This window comes from Ischnura elegans, chromosome X (assembly GCF_921293095.1).
Source record: "Ischnura elegans chromosome X, ioIscEleg1.1, whole genome shotgun sequence".
Lineage (NCBI taxonomy): Eukaryota > Metazoa > Arthropoda > Insecta > Odonata > Coenagrionidae > Ischnura > Ischnura elegans.
The window spans coordinates 34,730,185-34,750,548 of NC_060259.1; the positions used below are offsets into that span (position 1 = coordinate 34,730,185).

General features: G+C 38.7%; 1 protein-coding gene across 1 annotated transcript in view; it reads right to left on the bottom strand.

The window, feature by feature from the left end:
• Positions 1-20,364, bottom strand: part of LOC124171617 (protein spaetzle 4) — a 64,808-nt gene that overhangs the window by 17,387 nt on the left and 27,057 nt on the right. The window contains exon 2 of the mRNA XM_046550822.1: positions 714-910. Coding sequence (XP_046406778.1) covers positions 714-910 — 197 coding nt within the window. The remainder of the gene's footprint in view (positions 1-713; positions 911-20,364) is intronic.

Consider the following 20,364-nt stretch of genomic DNA (forward strand, 5'->3'; position numbering starts at 1 on the left):
ACATCTAAGTCTGCAAACTACCTCTCGAGTCATACCATGGATGCATGGCAAATGGAGTTATTACAAATGTTGTGTAAATCAAAAAGAGAGGTGAATGTCGAGGTAATCAATGGGCAAGGATTTATCGATGCTAAATAATGTACACGACACGTAGTTTGCGAGGAATAAAACGAATTCTTACCTCTATCTTTTGTCCTTAATATAGTGTTTCTGTTGGGCCTAGAAGTATAGGGTGGCGCAAAATTATAAAATAGGTCACGATTAAAAGATCCCGTTCCGTTAGCTAGCTACGCTCTATCATATAATAAAACAGAGTAGCTACACTGTTTTATAATCTGATTTGGGCTTCCTATCAATTTCAATGTTTCAAAAATGACGCCATGGTCTTTAAAGTGGATGAGGAGGAGATATAACATATTTGCACTGCACAACGTGTACTTTTACTATGTTTATACTAGCCATCAGAATTTTCCACACAGTAGCGCCTTATTTTGAAATCTGCAATCAATTAACAAAGCCGCCTTATTCTACTTATATGTTTAGTTCAAATGTTAAAGGGGATTGCATATTGTCTGGTTTGACTAGTTTTACCGAACGATGTAACTGTTCAGCCTCACTCAGCAAGCGCGTCATGGCGTGATGTAATGGCACACAATCGGAAAGAGAGATTTTAATGCTAGGGGTAAAGAGGAACCGCTGACCGGGTGCGTTACCATGGATATCCGCTGCCCGGGATGGCGCACCAAGACTGCTTGCGGAAGTCGCATGGCGGAGGAGGCGTGGGTGGTGGGCGGCCCGCCGCCGAAAAGTGCGAGCGGCCCGCGGGCCCCGAAGACGAGGGTCGCGCGCACGCCGTGTACTCATCGAAGCCCGCGACTCCAGTCGACACCAAGACCACCACTAACGCCACCTGTGAAAAAGAAGACAAGTGAACGTTAAAACAGAAATGAAATAGAATGGATCGTAAAACACAGCTCATTCATAAGTGCGGTAAGCTGAAAGGCATACTATACATACCACAGTTTAATATACATGAGTAATTTAAGAATACCGGGACAAGCCAGGGTGATGACTCTACGGAGTCATCCGCAATGCACTAATTGCGCAAAAATTCCATCCTGACATTCACCTATTCCACTTCGGTCCAGGGCAAAAATTCCACAGAGAAAAAAATCATTCCCCTTGACCGGGATACGAACCCGGATTCCCTAACTTCCGATCGAGTACTTTAGCCAGTTTTTTTTTCAATAAATTTTAAGTTACGCCACCGAGGCGTCATTGTCCTCTTTGGAAATTTGTGGTCTATACCGGGCACATATCCGGGTAATATACATAAGTCTAACTAATCCACCAATATTTTTAACTAATACTCCATACAAATTTCAAGTGACCTCAGTCGTATATATACGAAAACAGGCCAAAATAAGAAAGAAAAGCATTTCCTGGGCGATTAAAATATCTTTTTTTTTGGAAAATGTTAAGGCGTGTGATCTAACATCATTTTAAAGATTGAACTCCAGCACGAAAGTTGGTAGGAAATGGTCAAGCCATTGAATCACAAAATAAAACAAGGTTTACTACAACAATTAATATTAATATTTCGGCTGCCGGAATTAATGTACGAAAATCTATAATTTTAGACGATATAAAAGGATCAAAGACAATTAACACTCGTATTCATTTAGTACCAACTACAAACATCAAAAATGTTCTTTACCGATCTCTCACCATTCGCAGACAAAGAGTTTCCCAAGTTTCCTTTGGGGAAACAAAATTTGCAGCAAGGCCTTTGATAGTGGTCCTCTCTAAAGCCGGTGTCCCACGGTCAAATTTACATCAAAATATTTGCATCAAAATTTTTGTCCAAAAATTTTGATGCAACGGGACGGGGGTGTCCCACGATGAATCTCATTTTGATAAAAAACAAACGAAAGACGATATTTATGTAAACAAATTTGTAAACTTGTGGAAGTGAAGGATTCTGTCTTTTTTAGCAGGTGAAATTGTCCGAACAGGCCTCTTGAACATTAAAGAGGCGAGAAAAAGAAAACAGAAGGAATGCTGAACTTGGCCTTGGCTGGAAAGGGGGTATGAAAGCGTTGGGATAAGCGTGCTAAACATGCTGGAGAAGGAGTTGGTCGCCGATATTCCCGTATGTTATCGATAATAATTGACGATAAGTGAGGATATTTTCATGTTCCTTATCAGCAAGGTTGAGGGCAGAATAAAACGCCAGGATACAAACGTAAGGCAGTTTATTGCCGCGAGGAAAATGTTATTCATAAATGATGGACATTGTGGCTGAGGAGATGTTATGAATAGTGCTGTAAGCGTGCATTTAAATCACATTTTTTCTCTCCTAATCCAGCAGTTGCTAAAATAAGGTCCTTATCCTATAATCATAGTAATAGAAACGGGCAGCTGTAGTATTTCACAGGTATAATCGTTAGTTCATATTAGTCATTTCTCAAGCTGCTCGCTCGCTCGCATTGTATGCCCTCCACAAAGCTAACCTGTAGAATTCGGCCTCGATACCTTAAGTAAATCTTTAATTCTTTCCAAAACATTCCTCCTTGTATTGCGATTCTAAATATCGCTTCCTTCTCATTAAAGATCAACTCATTATTACGGATTTCCTAGATGAGAGTTTCCATCGCCAATCAAGACCAATTTTTGCTCATTTTTACTTTTAGGACCACTACAGGCGATGAAATAGACGATCACGAACGTAAATATATATATATAAATATATATTTGAAATAATGTCTTGTGAATTCACTTCGCGGTATGGTGACATTATATATTTAAAACTAAACCTTTTAGTATTCCATACAGTACTAATGAAAAAACTCAACCGGTTTCGATCTTTTCAGGTCCTTATCTAGAGGTTTACGATTATGATAACGACCTGAAAAGGTGAAAACCGGTTGGGTTTTTAATGCATACTGTGTGGAATACAACAAAGTTTATTTTTGTGTCCATAATATACATAGTTATTAATTAAAATACTCATGCAGACGATAAATAAGTTTAACCTATGTGGCCTGTGTGTCAGCGCTTGGTGATGCTTTTTTGTCAAAGGCCCTGTGATTGGTTGGTTTCATCCAATTGGATGAAAATTTAGAACATGTCCTATCAATTTGTACAAATCAGTGATTTGTACAAACGATAGGACCAAATGCCAGTTGGATGAAATTTTGACCGTGGGACAGGGTGCGCGTCAGTTGCATCAAATTTTGATGCAAATATTTTTATGCAAATTTGACCGTGGGACATCGGCTTAATATCAAAGGGAAGAAATATAGGCATTCGACGAAGTCTTCGAGACAGAGTTTGCGGGGTACTATCGCTTCTTATATATTTTCAAAGTGCGAGACATCCTCCCAAATATAACGCGCACTTCTTGTTGGGCATTCCATTGACCGCTGGGCTGGCTAGTCACATCACTTAAGAGGAAGGGAGCCCCTGCCAGTGCGGAGGAGATGTGAGTGAAAATATAATTGATAAAGTATAGGTAAGGAAAACTTTTATTAACATTGTGGTTCTTTGATATTATTTTTTAAGCCATAAAAGCTGATATTCGTAGGTATTAAGTGAGACTAATGTATGGATAATGTAAGAGATTGCTCTCAATGACTGAATAGGAATTATAACAGAGGAATACGAAACGAAATAGGCAATAGGAAACAGTGATATGCCGGTCCCATATAAGTTCCTCATTCCGGCATGTCACTGTGATATTATAATTCCTATCCAATGACGTCAATCCCTAAAGTTATACATAAATCAGTCTCACCAAATTTGTACGAATATTATCCTTCATAGCTTAAAAAATAATATTAAAGAATCACAATTCAAATAAAATTTTTCCTTCCAGATCATGCATCAAATATATTTTTATGATCACCAATTGAGCTAGAAAAGCCTTAGAAAAAGCAACTGCTTTAATAAATGCCCTGATACTTTGATCCCAATCCAAATATTCATGAGCTAGTGTTCCAACGATATATATCTGATATTATTATTTATTATATTTTACTTTCAATTTTAACTGCCGTTTCAATTTTTAAATCATTCTTGCTCTCATTAAATGTTGATAGATATATCTGTTAATACAAAATCAGTTACACTTTTGCTTTCCGAATCTCACTCGAACCAGAAACAATAAAGGTAATACACTGCAAAATTGCTACAGGATATATTTCCAAAAACTGAACTCTAGATGCTTTTTCAAACAGTACCCCGAAGCCAGCATATGAAATAAATGATCAGAATGAATATCTCTTAACTTGGAGCAATTAAATGGTTACGGAGTAACAACAACAATATGTTGTAATGGAGCATAACTCGGTTAAATTTATCATAAATATTAGAAAATAACTTTAATTGGATATTGATTAAGATAGTCTATCAAGCACCATATAATACGTTAGTCCCTCTCACCTAGATTTCCATCACGGCAATCCATCAAAGAGTCAATAAAACCCCAGGGTGGCGCTTGGGTATTTCAACCTAAATATACTTCATACACAAAATGTCGACATGAGATTTTTGGAATCTCTAACATAGGACGGTCGATTTATAACGGTCATTGCATCCGTTTTTATCAGTCGCTTAACAAGGGAGAGCGGTAAAAGCATAAACCGTGGAGATTGTATGACATCATTACTTTGATTGTGAAAATATTGTGGGTATTGGCAAATGCGGATAAGAATAGACGTTCTCTAACATGATCAAATGCTGGCATCAAGATATTGAAATCTATGAGTATGACTAACTTCGAATAATCAAGAAATAAATACATTTTAAGCTTATTAAGAAATGAAGAACACGAAAACGGTATGCTGGGCTCCATGTCGGTCAACACCTAACGACAGATGGCCTTCAACAATATAGAGAGTTTACCACTATATTTTCATTTCAAAAAATATACTGCCACTGAGCTGGCTCCCCTATTAAGATACAACCGCAATACGATTGGGATTTATTGCACAATAGTTTATTACCTCACTTAAGACGCCTGATTTTCTCAAATTCTTGAAATTTCGTCACGTAAATGCATAAAGTGAAAGTTCTCCTACAGGTCCTTGGGATGGCCTGTCATGATACCTGATTCTTAAAAGTGAGACTGTTAATCTGTGCATCTACAGGTGGGCTGATTTTTATCTGCCATGCGTCACCGTATTGATTTCTTGCTGTTGACTTATGCGTTTCCGTTGCCTTATATTCCAATTTATTCTTCTTTTTAATGGTTTGTAATATTTTCTTCGACAGCCATAAAAATTAAGTACACAGTAGTGATATCCTCCTCAGCCTAAATATTGTTCTTCACCTCCTTGGGGATCCTATTTTCACACCCTTCTGAAACTGCTTAGCATACTTTTTTCCACCCACCCTTCACTTTACCTATCCACCTCCAATTATTCTTTATAGGATTATATTTATTTATTTATAATATCTTTATAGGATTTTATAGGATCCTATTCAAATACTCTTATACATAACATGATTATTATGTATTAAGGTATCTGAGTAGGTTCTACCTCCATAGTTTTTATTGTGTAGGTAGTCACTACTATTCTCTTATCTTCATTTTATTCTATTCCGTTGGTTAATTTATTTCTAACTTACATAATCTATTAAAAGGCTAGTTGTGGCCATAGATAAATTAGAGGTCCCAAGGAAGTAATATTTAAGTGGTAAGCTCAATGAAGCGGTAACAAGGTTTACTTCCGCAAATGTATCTCCTTGGTACAACATTTTTCAACACATTGGTGTCACAATCAAAATAAGTCTGAGGAAGCATCTCGATGTTTTTCTGTCTTTCCAGGGTAAGAAAGCCAAACTCACCGGCGAGATTTCAGGTTCCCTGCTCTCTCTTAGGCGACGATGAGCCGGTGGCCGTGGACTTGAAAATAACACGCCACGGTCGCTTAACCTTGAATAGTGATTCGGCGTGTCACACGGATTTGGGGCGCGCTCGAGTTTCCCGCCGTGGGCCGACAGCCACTTTCACCGGCCGTCATCGCCGCCCCGGGTGTCACCGTTAGCTTTCCTAATTGGAGGCCGCATGGATAAGTTATTTCTGGTCCGTACCCAATTCTTACTTTCGAATCATGCATGAAGAGGCTTAGCCGGCACGGTATTGCAGAGGCGCCGCTAGAGGGCTGTGATGAAGCGAGGAGAGCTGCCATCCATCGCCTCATTATAACGATATATGTATATCTGATCGGTGAATTTCGGAAAAAATGAGCCGAACTAAATGATATTGAGAAAAAGTAATATTCCCCGGAAACGTAGAAGATGAAGACAGCATGAAGTAGACAACCCGAAGAAGATAGACTAGAAAAGAAATAAACACATGGAGAGGGAACTGAATAAACCCTATATCGCACGGAAATTCATCCACTGCAACACTTAATACGATGCATATAGTGAACGGACTTCAGTGTGATAGTAGGAACCTTTGTATATGGTGTAAAGGAAGATGCGGTATCATGGGTATAGTGCTCTACTGAAACTGATAAAAAAATAGAATATAAAATATTGCGCAGCGGATGTTGAAAACTAACGTCATCGACTGAGTTTTGATGGGAGCAAGAACCAAACTAGCACCGCATCAATTACGAATATTAGTACATAGCTCAGTAGCGGAAACAGAAGAAACTCAAGGGGGGGTGCAAAATAAATCCTGAGTTGTCTTTATTTTTATCGTAATAAAAATGATCAAGTCACAGACAGAGTATAAGAAAATTTAATTTAAAGTGATAATACACATGTAAAATACAATGCCATCTTATGATATAAAAAGTTACAATTTTGGTTTTGCAATGTTCGGCAATGCGGGTGGACCCACAAGGGGGGGCGCGCCCCCTACACCCCCATCTGTATCCGCAACTGACATAGCTCAATAACTAGTACAAAAGGTAACGCTTGCCAGGTAACATGGACGTTGTAATCGAACTTGTACGTGATACATAGGAGGACATTGCCTAAAATGCCAATTTTTCTTCAATTTTCATTTCACTCAGGATACCGATAATATGTTTTGAGTTCACGTAGCATCAATTGTGGCGAACGTAAGGTAGTTCACTAATACTTAAAAAGCCTTTCTTACCAGTTTGAGCCTTTATCGGCTTTTAATGCCATTTTATGGGACTTAATAAGTAGTACTCATCTAAATGTCACCAAAATTTTAGCGGAGCTAGTCTGCTATTTCCGTTTCTATTTTAATGTTTTAATTGAAATACTGTCATATGCTGCATGTTACTGCTAAGAGAAAAATCATCTAAATTACAATTATGTAAAAAGTACAAAACTCCTATGGTTATTTTACATCATATTTGCATGTGATGGTTTCTATGGGGTCGTCCACTCAAACCCGATTTTGCAATTGACTGAAATGCATCAACAGGTGGAAAGGGAATGATGTTTTCGTCCAAAAGTATCTTCTTTATTCAGCCATTCTATCGTTAGTATGCGATAAATAAACTCAAAATATTCCGCCCATTTTTCATGAGTTAGTTACGTTATTAAAGAATCGATTCAATAACTCGCTCAGCGAGAATCGCACATCGAGGAAAGGAATGGCTCTTATGAGTGAAAAGAACAGCGAAGCCGCGAGGAAGGGAGAAGAGGTTACCCGTTCGGTAGTATCCCGTGACGTCATCTACTATCATCAGAGGCTGTAACATATTTTTGCCGCGAATGCATCAACCGATAAGTAGACAGCGGGTCAACTGCAGAAAAATATGATCCTCCTTACTTCTCAAACTCTATCACAATCGAGATTAATGAAAAAATTAGGGTACGAGGGCATTGCTTAAAATTTGTATGTGTAGACAACACTTAGTGCTCCGGAGTTTCAAGAGATACTGCTACTCATAGCCAGAATTGATATCGTGGGGAACATGGCTAAAGGCTACACTATTTTTCCAGTCAATATGAGCTCTCTCTGAGTCTGGATAGGAAAGTTTTGATCTTTCCTCTCTCCAAGTTTCTGAGCCAATATATCCGAATCTGAGATTCGTTTGCAAAATTTGGAGAAACATGCTTATATTTTTTTGTTTATTATACATAATCAATAGACTTTAAAGATTTATCTTTTGCTATCAAAATTACAGTATAAAGTTTCACAAAGAGTTTGTCCCTTATGTATTTCTCCGGCGAACCATTCGGGATATGTCTTAGCGTCCCAGGTACTATCAGGATTTGAAAAGGGTGTGAATCCAACACACTCGTCGCTACATCAACTCGACCTTTTTCAACGAAACCTGACGACAAGCACATGAAATTCTTTAAGTTTAGTCCATATTTCAACGTTTATATGGATCACTCATGCTCTGTTTCACGCTTTACCTTAAATTTTTAGCATGGAACTCATTAATGTACAATATGCAACAATTTTCGCTGACGGAACCCATTGTTTTCGGGAGATTTATTTTTTATTTCGATACATGAGAGTTTTCGGGTAGAGAAGAGGGTCCAGATATATTGCTTTTTATTGGATGAAAGGGGTTGCAAAAACCTGAAAACCATCGGCTGGCCCTCTATTTCAGCTATAGGCATTTATTTCATGAAATTGAAAATTCTTCGGAATCCAAATTTTCCTGAGGAACTTCCTCCATCGCAGATTTCAATTCATTCGGTTTCCAAATCGATACCCTGCTTCGTCGAACACGGTACGATGATTCCTTTTTATCAGTTTCTGTGGAAGGGCTGACGCACATTTAGGTAAAGCCAGATGAATAACAACGCACCTAATACTTCCTTGAAAGTGAAATAGCGAAATATCGCGGCGGGTTGCGAAAGCTGCTTTAAGGGAAGCGCGACTACTTTCTCGACAATATGGGTTCAGTTAGAAGAATTGCTGAATGTTGCACTGAAATGAGAGAGAAAAAATCGCCACATTTACATTAAGCACTGATAAATACAAAGGGTTCCATGTTCAAAAAGGAAACACCTAACCGTTGCGACGGTTTTGTTTTTTCTTTTTCTCGTACGAAATTTTTAGTGATTGCTTCTCCATTTATATTACATTTTAGTAAATGTCTTCAGCTGATTGATATAGCACTGCGTGATACGATTAAGTCACTTCTAGAGAAATTCAGTCATTCGAGTGTTACGTTCTTAAATCCTAAAAATATTACAGCCTAAGGCTTAAACCTAAGCTTCTAAATGCCGCTTTGGGACGAAAAACGCTTGGAGAAGAGAGAAATTGGGGAGAAGCAGTCCTAGGAGAAGGGAATGGATAGAGTCAACAGAAAAGTGCGATTACAATTACATAAAGATAACCGGGTGGTCAATAAGAAGGCTTACGGATGGATATAGCCTGAAGAGGGTGAGTGTTAGTTTAAAGACTTTAACAGTGCGTAAGAAAACCAATGACAAATCATCACGATGTGGAATAGAAGTAAAAGTTAAGTAAGTGAAAGGAATGTCTATTTAAAGAAATTAACAAATGGAAATCCAAAACGGAAAGATTGCTTCAGACGATTAATGTAACTGTGTGATACATGCAATTTGCATGTTTGGTGATTGCTTTTCCATAAAATACTTTCCTCCACGCACATATGGTACAAAACGCACCGTAATAATTTTTTAAAGGCTAAAAACAGATTTAAGGACCGCCATAAATAATTTTGCCACTAAATGCCATTTATGCAGTAGTCTTCAATGCTTTCATGGCAATCCTTACTCCAAGGATGAATGAATTTTTATCCACAAAATTTTTGTTTTAATGCCATTAAATTCAATTAATGCTCCTGATTTCTTGGTATTCGACACCAGTTTCGTTAATTATTTATCTCCATTTCTGTTAGGTTCGTTTTTAGCTCCTCATTTCTTTTCGCTAATGGCTGAGAGAAATATGAATAGAAAACTGTAGGCATGCCATATATTATGGACAAGGAAGCCCCCGAGCCATAACCCATTTGCGAAGCAATTATTTTTACGAGGATTTTTTATCGATCACTTTTATTCTATCTCATCTTCACCGCTCATCAACTAAGCTTCACTCCTGTTACGTGGAAACCGTCAAGCGAAACAGAATTATACTGGATTTCACCGGACAAGCAACATAAAGAAAAGTCAATAAACTTTTATAATCCTAACCGTTTCACAAAATCTTTCATCTCAGGCGTAAGGTCAACATACCATAAAATTGTCTCAAATCGAAATAGCACGGGTGGAGACTTTCCAGGAAATACTGCTCTGCAGGTCTCAAAAATATAAGACGATAGTGAATATTTACGTGCTTAAATGACTAAAACAACGGGCAAAGAGTAAAAGGTAAATCATAATGCCGATACCTGAAGCACCCGGTGCCGGAATGAAATTAAGATATGCACACCTTACAAATCGGCGTTTATTCACATCTTACTCCACGTACCGTATCTCATTACATGTAAACGTTCCAGGGGAACGCTGCAATACATATCAAGTTACAAATTAGATATTGGGCAGGGAACAGAAAACTATATGCTAACCACATTTACGCCTATCAGGATTAACACCGCTCACTTTGCCAACGATTTTTGCTTGTGGATACACCGATAATAAAATTAACTGGCCGGAGATAATAAATAGTCAGAAGCATCCTAAGGCCAGTAGAAAAAAGCCGAGTAACCTATATTTTGTTAAATTGTCAGGGAAAATAAAATGAAAAGTGTCTGTTTCAAAAACGACATTTTGAAAAGTCTTAAAAATGTCAACAATTGCAACCATTGCCCTTCATATTCTCTGGGTACGCTACGGAATAATCTTTTATCAAACTGGCAGTAAAATAGGCGGATAATGTTATTTTGCTAAAAAAAAGAATGTCGATAGCATTCTTTCGTTGACGTTGACCGAGTACCGAAACGTTGGTAAACCCTTAATCAAGGCATACCTTCATCCGAAGGAAAAGCTGAGGATAATATCATTAAGAACGTTAGCGTTATCCGTTAACGCCATGTTATTACTGAAAAGAGAAAAACCGGTAATCTACGAACCATATATAGGGAATTTAAATCGTAAAAATATCTTCTTCTCTTTTTTCTTAATCTTAAAAAACTTTCCGCCATAGTTATAGATAGATACGGTGATGATCACCCGAAAAAGTTGATACATTTCATTTACAGAGTTACCAAATTTAAACTGAGAGCCTTTGCTTTTAATTTATTATAATTGCTTTATGTTCAGCAGCAGAGAAGTCAAGAGTGGAAGCATTCGAAATGTGGTGCTACCGAAGAATGATGAAGATAAAATGGATTGACCGTGTGAGTAACGAGGAAGTGCAAAGAAGAGTGGCAGAAAAGAGAAACCTCCTAAAAACCTTATGCAGAAGAAGGGACAACTTAGTTGGCCACATTTTGAGGCACGATGGTCTGATGAAGACAATCGTTGAAGGACTAGTGGAAGGGAAGAAGGGCAAGGGACGGCCCCGAATGAGTTATATAGGACAGGTTATAAAGGATGTAAAAGAGAAGAAATATGTAGCTATGAAAAGATTACCGCGATAGGAGAGAGAAATGGAGAGCTGCGTCAAACCAATCTTAGGATTGTAGACCGATGATGATGATTTTCATTCCACCAAGGTTTGGCCTTTAATAAAAGTAAGGGATGGACAAAAATATTCTGAACCCTACTCCGACGCACCAACACTTTTCACCGATGCAATACGCAGAATATTAGCAGACACTACTACCACAACTTCCTGCGGTTTATTACGAATGAAGAAAATAAACGCTTTAGGAGAGGGTAATTTTTCACTTCCATATTGTTTGCCGATGGCATAAGAATGAACCATTGTAAAATTAATAAAACATAGCCCAATGGACCAGAGTTAGAACTCTGTTTGCTATTCAAGTCGCTGACAATCGATGAAACTAAAAACCATAGTACTAACTGACAGATTGCATGTTTAAAAAGCCATCATTCTGGTCATCGACCTGAAGAATTTTTGGCAGAATGCGTAACGAGGAACTTCTACGGATCACTAAGCTGTGTCACATAATAGTTATCTACCGTGATTGTCATAAATGGGTTCATATTATCAAATGACAAGCAGTTAGACTGACTATTACGCCAAAGATAAATCTGAAATGAATATCTTTAACGGCTAGAACATATATCATAAGTATAATATGCACATAGTTTCCACTTTCAGAATAATGTAGAATTCGAAGTACATGCAATGTGCCAGAATTGTGGAACATTAATACTAAATCAATATGACATCACGACAAAAATTGATTGACAAAAAAGTGTAATTTAAAAATATATAAGCATCATTAAGCCGGGGATAGGAATAAATTCCTCTTCCCTCTGCTTAAAATGTAGTGTATTACGTATTTACATGTGGTCCGTCATCCTTAGCCACTAAAACTTATTTTCGATTTATGCAAAAAAAAAACTCGTGTATATTTGTTTTCTTATTCAGGATGCCATAAAAGGAAAATCATCTTCATTTTAACTTAGTAGGTGAAATGAATGAAGCTAGGACACCATTGAACGAACGGAGTGAAAATTAGGATTTGACAATAGAAAAAGAAGGAAGTTTAAGAACTAGGAGTTAGGTTGAGTTGTTTCGTGAAGAAGGAACATGAGAAACGGTAGGTAACGCCACTTAAAGGAAAGGTCAAAAGGGGTGCGGTAGCGACCGAGATGGAAAACGCTGGGAGCGGGAAATGGGTGCGGAAGATGAGCTTGGGAACTTGGGAAGACGGGGGGCGAATGCAACACTTGTAACCGACAAGGTAGGCGCGAGAACTAGGTGCAGGGCCATGGCAAGTGAGTATATCCGGCGGCATCGTCTATTGCTAATTCTTGCGTCCTGAATCCGGTTATGGGATTCAGGTGTGAAACCAACGGATTGGTACGTTTCGTGAAACTGAGTGTAAGCGTCGGCTAAGCCAAGGACAGATATAAAACTTGGAGGGAAAGGTAAAACTCACAGGTGTTGTGATACCCATGAACCGCGTAACTGTATCTTGTGAGTTTTATCTAGTGGGCTCTTACCCTCTTCCCCTGGGCGATTTCCCGGAGAAATTGTGATAATCTGGTTCGAATTCCTTAAATTACTAAATATATCGTACCCGTGATTTGCAATGAATATTGCCTGAACTTGGTAAATCGATAGAGCCACCTCTTCTTTTGAAATATGTGTAAATCATCTTTAATCCCATAAATTATTTACGCAATTGACCAATGAATGTCGACTTTCATTACTACTACTACTACCAGTAAGACAAAGATGGGGTTGAGATTGAAGGAAACTCGCCAAACACAAGGAGTGATCCATAGGTTTCCTAAGTTTCTTTATTTTTCTGAGATTTTCGAGTTCAACCTTTCAATATGATTAAAAAACCTCAAGATAGATATTCTAGGAATATTAGGAGGATTATTTTAAACAAAAAAGCCATTCAAGAGGCCAAAATACAGAAAAAATCAATTTGGTCAAATGAACAAAAATTAGTATTACATGTCATAAAAACCAAATAGTGCTTTTGGACAAAAATTAACTGCGACTTTAAGTCTGAAAAAAGATGCCCAGCACAAAATCATGTGTAGCGAGAAACAAAGCCACGGGAACCTACACACCGAATGTTAGTGGAGTGCAGTCATGGTCAGTTAATAGTCCAAAATTATAACTGGGACAATCCAGTACATGTGGCCTATGAATCAATATTACCGATTTAATTCTACTTTTAAATCAATTTACTTCTTTTGTCAAATATATCGCCTCGAATTTAGGAAAATTCTTCAAAAAACAACAAAATTATCATTAATTTGTAACGATCATAACGAAGGTATTTTTTTCATAGGGACATCAGATGATTGATGCTGCTATTCTAAACCCAGTAAGCTAGCTGCATGCCCTTTTTATCAATTAGATAGCTCAGTAAGCAGACATTGAAATGGCAATGTAATACGGGTAGCCCACAGCCGACAGTTACACTTTCAATGGGACGGCGTCAAGCCATCTAATCGACGAAAAATGGGCCCGAGACTGGTAAAATGGATATTTTAATACAAGCATTTTAATGTGTTCGAGATATGTTGTTACCTAAAAGTATTCTCACAGCAACCGTAAACTACATATGAAAATTCAGTTCATTATACGAGAAATTTATGAAGTTTGAGGCGAGAATTCTGGCAGAATATATAGATATATTTGAAAATTAGATCACATTCGCATTTTGCCGGAAGTGGAAAATGTTTATCATCCTTAATGACATGCTTCTTTCAACTCGCATGTGAAATGCGTGGTGGCAGATTTCTGGGAGTTCGTAAGATATTCATTTTTTGCAACTATGGAGACTGCCTGCAAAACATGATTGCTAAAAAAGAATACCTCCTCAATTGGACACGAGTGTCATCCGAGTCACTCTCCTTCCTTACTACAGATAAAATGTTATCAATACTGTTTTTTTTAATAACACTAGAATAATGTAGTTCAACCAGCCAAAAAAGAGACAAAATTTCAATTACCATATTAGTTGCTCAGTAAGCTAAGTAATGTCATTCATGCCCATCCCGCCCGTAACGGCGCCTCCAACTGTCAGGGTAAGGAACTTCCTGATGTCCCGTTTCTCATTCAAGACCACTTTTTGGCCCCAACCCCATGAAATTTTTGCAAAATTTCAATTATTTAGATCGAGATACCTCCTGATTCAAAATAGATACCATACTCGAATTTTACTTTGATACTTCAGAACTTTAATTATGTATAAGGTAAGTTTAAGATTTTTAGTTTAGGATATTATTACTGAAGGATTTGGTGCTTTGCCGGCGAATCTTGCTGATGAACTCATCTCGGGAAATCGGCCGGGTCAGGATGGACATTGATGCCAACGTTTCCATAGCCTTATCTGCTATCGTCATCAGGGCGAAGATATGTTGTTGTTGTTGATATTATTTCATTAAACCCTTATCTCAACCGTTATTTCCAATATGTTGATGTATTTATGTTTAAGATGATCCTTACTTATTGCTGCCGATAGTAATAATACATGCATTCTTTTCAAGTTCAAACCACATTATTTATACTTTTTGCAGGTAGTGAAAGACATATACTTGAGCTTGAAAAATAGATTGCCTAAAAGTGGTGAGCTCATAAACCTCAAAACAATTCAAAACACATTCCTAAGATATCACAAAACTGTATGGAGAAAATGGCAACGTTAGAAGAGTACTAGGGCTTGCATTGCCACTGGATACAAAATCCATTAGCATAAGCATGAATATGCTAATTCACCATTGAAACGCGTAAAAGAGTTTTAAAATGGTCCAATAATAAATGCAATGTTCAAAATGGCATCCAGATAAAGAATTAAGATTTTTAAAACCAATTAGAGCATCAATATCTTTCATAGTACTCTACGTAAGTCACTCGGAATTGATAGGGCTAAGTATTTTACAGCTATCGTTACTTTTTGCTGACATAATGCTGAGGACTCTACTACGGGTAACGAATAGTACTAGCTAATTGGGACTATTGAGGAAGGAATTGAACAGATAGTCATTACGTATTTCATACCCTGTTTAAGTTCATTGAGTTCTCATATTCGGCAAGTTCTTCTTGGGCCATAATCAAAGGTCAAGTTTTCATTGGCATGCGTGGAAATCGAAGGATAAATTTAATTGTATTAATGAACAAATTTTACAAGACACTTGTTACTATTCATTTTTAACTACAATGGCAAATAACTTGAGGCTCCACATATTGTAGCATAACATGTAAATCAATCAAAGTTACTTATTCCATGATATTCTTGCACAAACTCATGGGCGTACCCAGCGAGGGGCATGGGGGACAACTAACCCCCACTCCCCCTAGAAGAAAAAATCGCAAATGTCTTTGAGGAAAATAATATTTTTTCAAGCAAATAAATTTAAAAACTAATAAGGAGCTGTTAAAGTTTCCTTAAAATGTTGATTTCATTCACCTTTTCCATGCTTAAATCTTACCTACAACTTGAACAACCATAGTTTTGATCCTGGGTACGCCCTTACACAAGCTCATTCATTTTGGAGATAGTGGCTAAGTCTAAAAATTAACGAAGAAAGAAAACGACCGATTTGATTATTGGCTTCTCAGTCGAAGAATCCATAACTTGATATCGTCGTGCGTCGCAGACTCAACCGTAGCGTAATAATTGTATTTATCCTCCGTCAGTTGCGTCACAGTTTGGAACGTTATTGTCGCGCGGCGTCTCACAGACTCCATTTTGGAATAATTAAACAAAATGCATGAAAGTAGAAATAACTTTTTTAACTACAATGAATCGTTCATTGAATATTTAATGTCATGAATGGACAACGAATTTATGCGTAATAATGATGGAGATATTTTTAATAATTAAAGGCTAAATACTAGAGATGGGTAAAAAAGAACCGAACTGCCAAAACGAACTGTTCACTGTAATGTACCGGTTATAAAATCAACAGTTCTCTAAAACTCCCAGTTCACTTTTCATGACTGCACTGCAGGCGCTACGTGTGGCGTATTCGGTCAATTAGGTATGCTCACCAAGAGGTATTTTGAACTGCAGCTTACTCCATCAAGTGCGTGGAGACTACAACAGATGGAGGGTAAGATTTACTGTCCAAATTGAAAATGTTTATATAATTTCAATGGGTGGAAAACTGTAAAAAAAACGTCAAAATAAATAGTATTTATCAAATACAACTTATTTTGACGTTTCTAACAATTTTTCAGTCATTGAAATTATATCAACATTTTTTATTTGGACAGTAAATGCAAACATATTTTTCACAGTACGGATTTTGCTAATAGCCTAAAAAATAATTTTGGCTAGAGGGGGAATTATTGATTTTTGAGACATTTTATATTGATAGCGCCTTCAGTTGAGCTTGAAACAAATATCTTTCATCAGATTGGAAAGTTATTATTTTATGCAACCACGAAATAGTTGTGTATGTTTACGGTTAATGTTATGCATCTACATCAATTTGATAAGCAACCATAAAAATAGGTAGCAGAGGGGAAAACGGTGTATCAAACGCCAAAGTTCACTCACATTATGTGAGAACAATAGTATATTCTTCGAAATAATAGTACTATCCAGGTGTTATATTGATTACAATAAAAAATTCGCAGCAATATAACGCATATCTAAACTTTAATGCTTTAAATAGTTGTTAGTTTAAATTATAAACGTATTTAAAAACTTTGCGATGAATATCACGAAGATATTAGCATGTAAACTTTTGTAACTCAAGTTGTCACGTGGCGTCTACCAGACTCCAAAAACAACAAAATAACAACATTTATTCCATAAATGTGACAAAACATATAATTATATTGGTGACTATTCCAGAATCATAAAATAATACGATACAAGGAATATGAGTTTCCTAACTATGAAAATACGATGTGGGCAAAGAAAGATAATGGTCTGGCGTCTGGTAGACGCCGCCTGACCAACGCGAGGGTTAAAGCATTTGCATTAGTAAAATGTCACCTCCGAACGTATCTAGGTATGAATTCTTTTGGGGTGGTATTAGGAGGAGGCGACCGGCAGCTGAGGCCGTATGCGCCCTAGGGAAGGGTAGGTAAGGATGGATAGAGAGATGTATGGCGTTGGCATTGGTCTGCTCTTGACGAAAGGTGCGAAGAGGACCACAGTTTAACGTCCCACCCGGTGACTCTGTATTGTAGTATTGAAGTGAAATAATAATGCAGCCAAATAAAAAGACGATCTACTGCCGTTATCATCCTCGAAAAATAAAAACGTATGCTAATTGTCCTCTTCGATTTCTTCCACAATACCATTTCTCGTTTTACTACATTGCCTAACCATCACTAAGAGAAATGTAAGTCCTTGTAAATTACAGTACCATAAAAATTTATTCATTTAGATAAATTGTTCAGCTCTCCTCTGCATATGTGGATAAGCTCTTCCCTTTCTTTCCAAAGTAAGCGCTATAGCAACCCAAAAATCCAACAGGCCTATTGGTCCTGCTAGTCTGGTTCTCAACTTTTATCGTGAATTCAGTTTATTTCAAGCCTATAAATCTCGCGAAATGCCGTCCTTGCGTTCGCCATGGCAACAAGCCCTGAGCCCAATATCTTTCCAATTAAGTCCCAAGACTCCTAACTCCCATCGCCGTATCATTTTAAACACAAAGTGTAGTATCCTTCCTCCACCTGCCCGCAGAAACCATCCTCCCATATATCACTGCCTAGAGCACCTCCCTCCCATTCGTAGCCAGTTTAACCTCTCCACACGCAAAATCCTCTCCTCTCACCAGAACCACCTCATTCATCTTTTTTCTCAGCCACTCCAACCTCCGCCACACTCGTATGCGAAACGCTTGCGGCCAATATTCTTCCCCTTTCCTCGAGAATTTTACCGGTTTCCGCACAATCCAATGAAGGGTATATAATCCTGAGCCATAAATGTATACTGCATGGTCCGTACATAATGAATTACAAAGAATGAATTTTGATCTGAATGATAATGACGTGCCTTTCAACAAGTTAAATGCCAGGCTCATCTATATCGGAGTTGAGCTTCACAAATCAAACAGTAAATTGCTTTCATTTGTGAATGAAGAAAATACATCTGAGGAAGGAAACAAATTAATCAACGAAAATTTTATTTATGAATGAAGTGCCAACTCAACACGAATAGACTTCAATATCTCTACTAGGGGCAAACCTTATATCCATTATCGTTTCCTTTTAATTTAGCCAAAATTATGATTACAATTTACAAATGGTTCCACGAACTACTACAAGTTATCTTCAAACAGCTGAAAAGAGAAGACATTAAAATCATAAGGATCACTCTTTACTCCGATAGATCCACTTCAGTCCGTCGAAAGAGAGTATCATTACTGGTGACCTGTCGGACACGTTATATTCATGTGAGATACGCCATATAGAATCAAGTCCTCACATTCGCAATTCTGCAGTCTCTGACTGTTCCTCAATTCTTCAGCTTGACGGACGGCTTACCTTCGCACACTTGTTCACAAACCCTATCTTCTTCCTCCCCATTTCCTTATGCTGGTTTGCGTGTCCAGTATTTTGTTGACTTTCGTTTTTCTAGGGAAACAAAGAAAAATATCACACACATCCTAAGGGCTTGCGATGCTCTGGGGACGACAAAAATTTTCCTTTATTGACTTTAACCAAGCACTATTCCCTATTTATTTATTTATATTCACGGGATCGACTAAATTTCATAAAGTGTCACAAAAAAATGATACACCAAGAAGATAAAACAACATGTTTGCTTGATAGTCGGGAAATAAATGGATGCATAAAAAAAGCATGCATAAAAGGCAAAATATTAAACGTAACCCTTTATGTTTCTCGGATAGCGAGGTAAGTCATCTTTAATTCGAGACCAAGACATCAATTACACATCCTCCAAGGGCTAAGAGTTACACAAGTCGTTCTCTAACAGCAACACACAATTCAGCATCCCTCAAAGCACGGTGAGTCCAAACCTTCCCTTCGAGATAACGTGTCGCCCTCACACCCACCGCCAGAGAAATGACGGAGCGAGACCGGTAAGCTAATCCGCGCCATTCCCACGGGAGGACATTAATGGGCGCGAGCGGGAAGGGGGGAATGGACGCCGACGACGGTGCCCTGGAAATCGGCCCGCGAGCCATTCTCTCCGAGCACTGGGTCGTCCCCGTTGGGAACAAAGCTCTCCGAGCACGTCGCGGCAACGGCTGACTCCCGTTCCTTTGGCCTTTTCTTCTGCCGAGCAGGAAGACCCGTTAGGCGACGAGGAGGAGTAGGGCAGACGCGGCAGGGTAGGGGCGAACGGGAAGTGGGCGGGCCCGTTAGCGCGGGGGGGGGGGGGCGCCGGCGTCTGCCGCGGCCGGCGACGGCGGCGCTCCTAGCGGGCCCGCCGTCCATTCATACAGATCGCGCGCCGCCGCGGCAGTCAGCTGGTCGGGTCGCGAAACACGTGAACCGCGGGAGAGGAGGCCGGGCCCGGGTAGGAGCGCCCGACGAAATTCGGTGAACGAGCGGCCATCCGGGGCATAGCCCGAGGGGAGCGATGCATCGCAGGTGGGAACCGGCTGGCGGGCCGTGGGAAGGCCGTAAAGAGCACTTCACCGAGGTGCGGCTCCAGGTGGACGAGGAATCAATTAGTATGCCGCGCAAAGTTGACTCTTCATTCAAGACCTATCACATCAGACTAGCTCAGTTAACGTTTTGATAATAATAAGAACTAGGAATTTTAGCCAGCCTCGTTAGCGGCGGGGTAAAGTCCTCGACTCGAAGGTCGAGGGTTCGAGCCCCGCCTGGGTAAGTTACCCTTATCCATGGCATGGTCGTGTGTGAATGTCCTTCATTGTTTATTCCCCATTGTAAAGGCCGTAAATGTGATG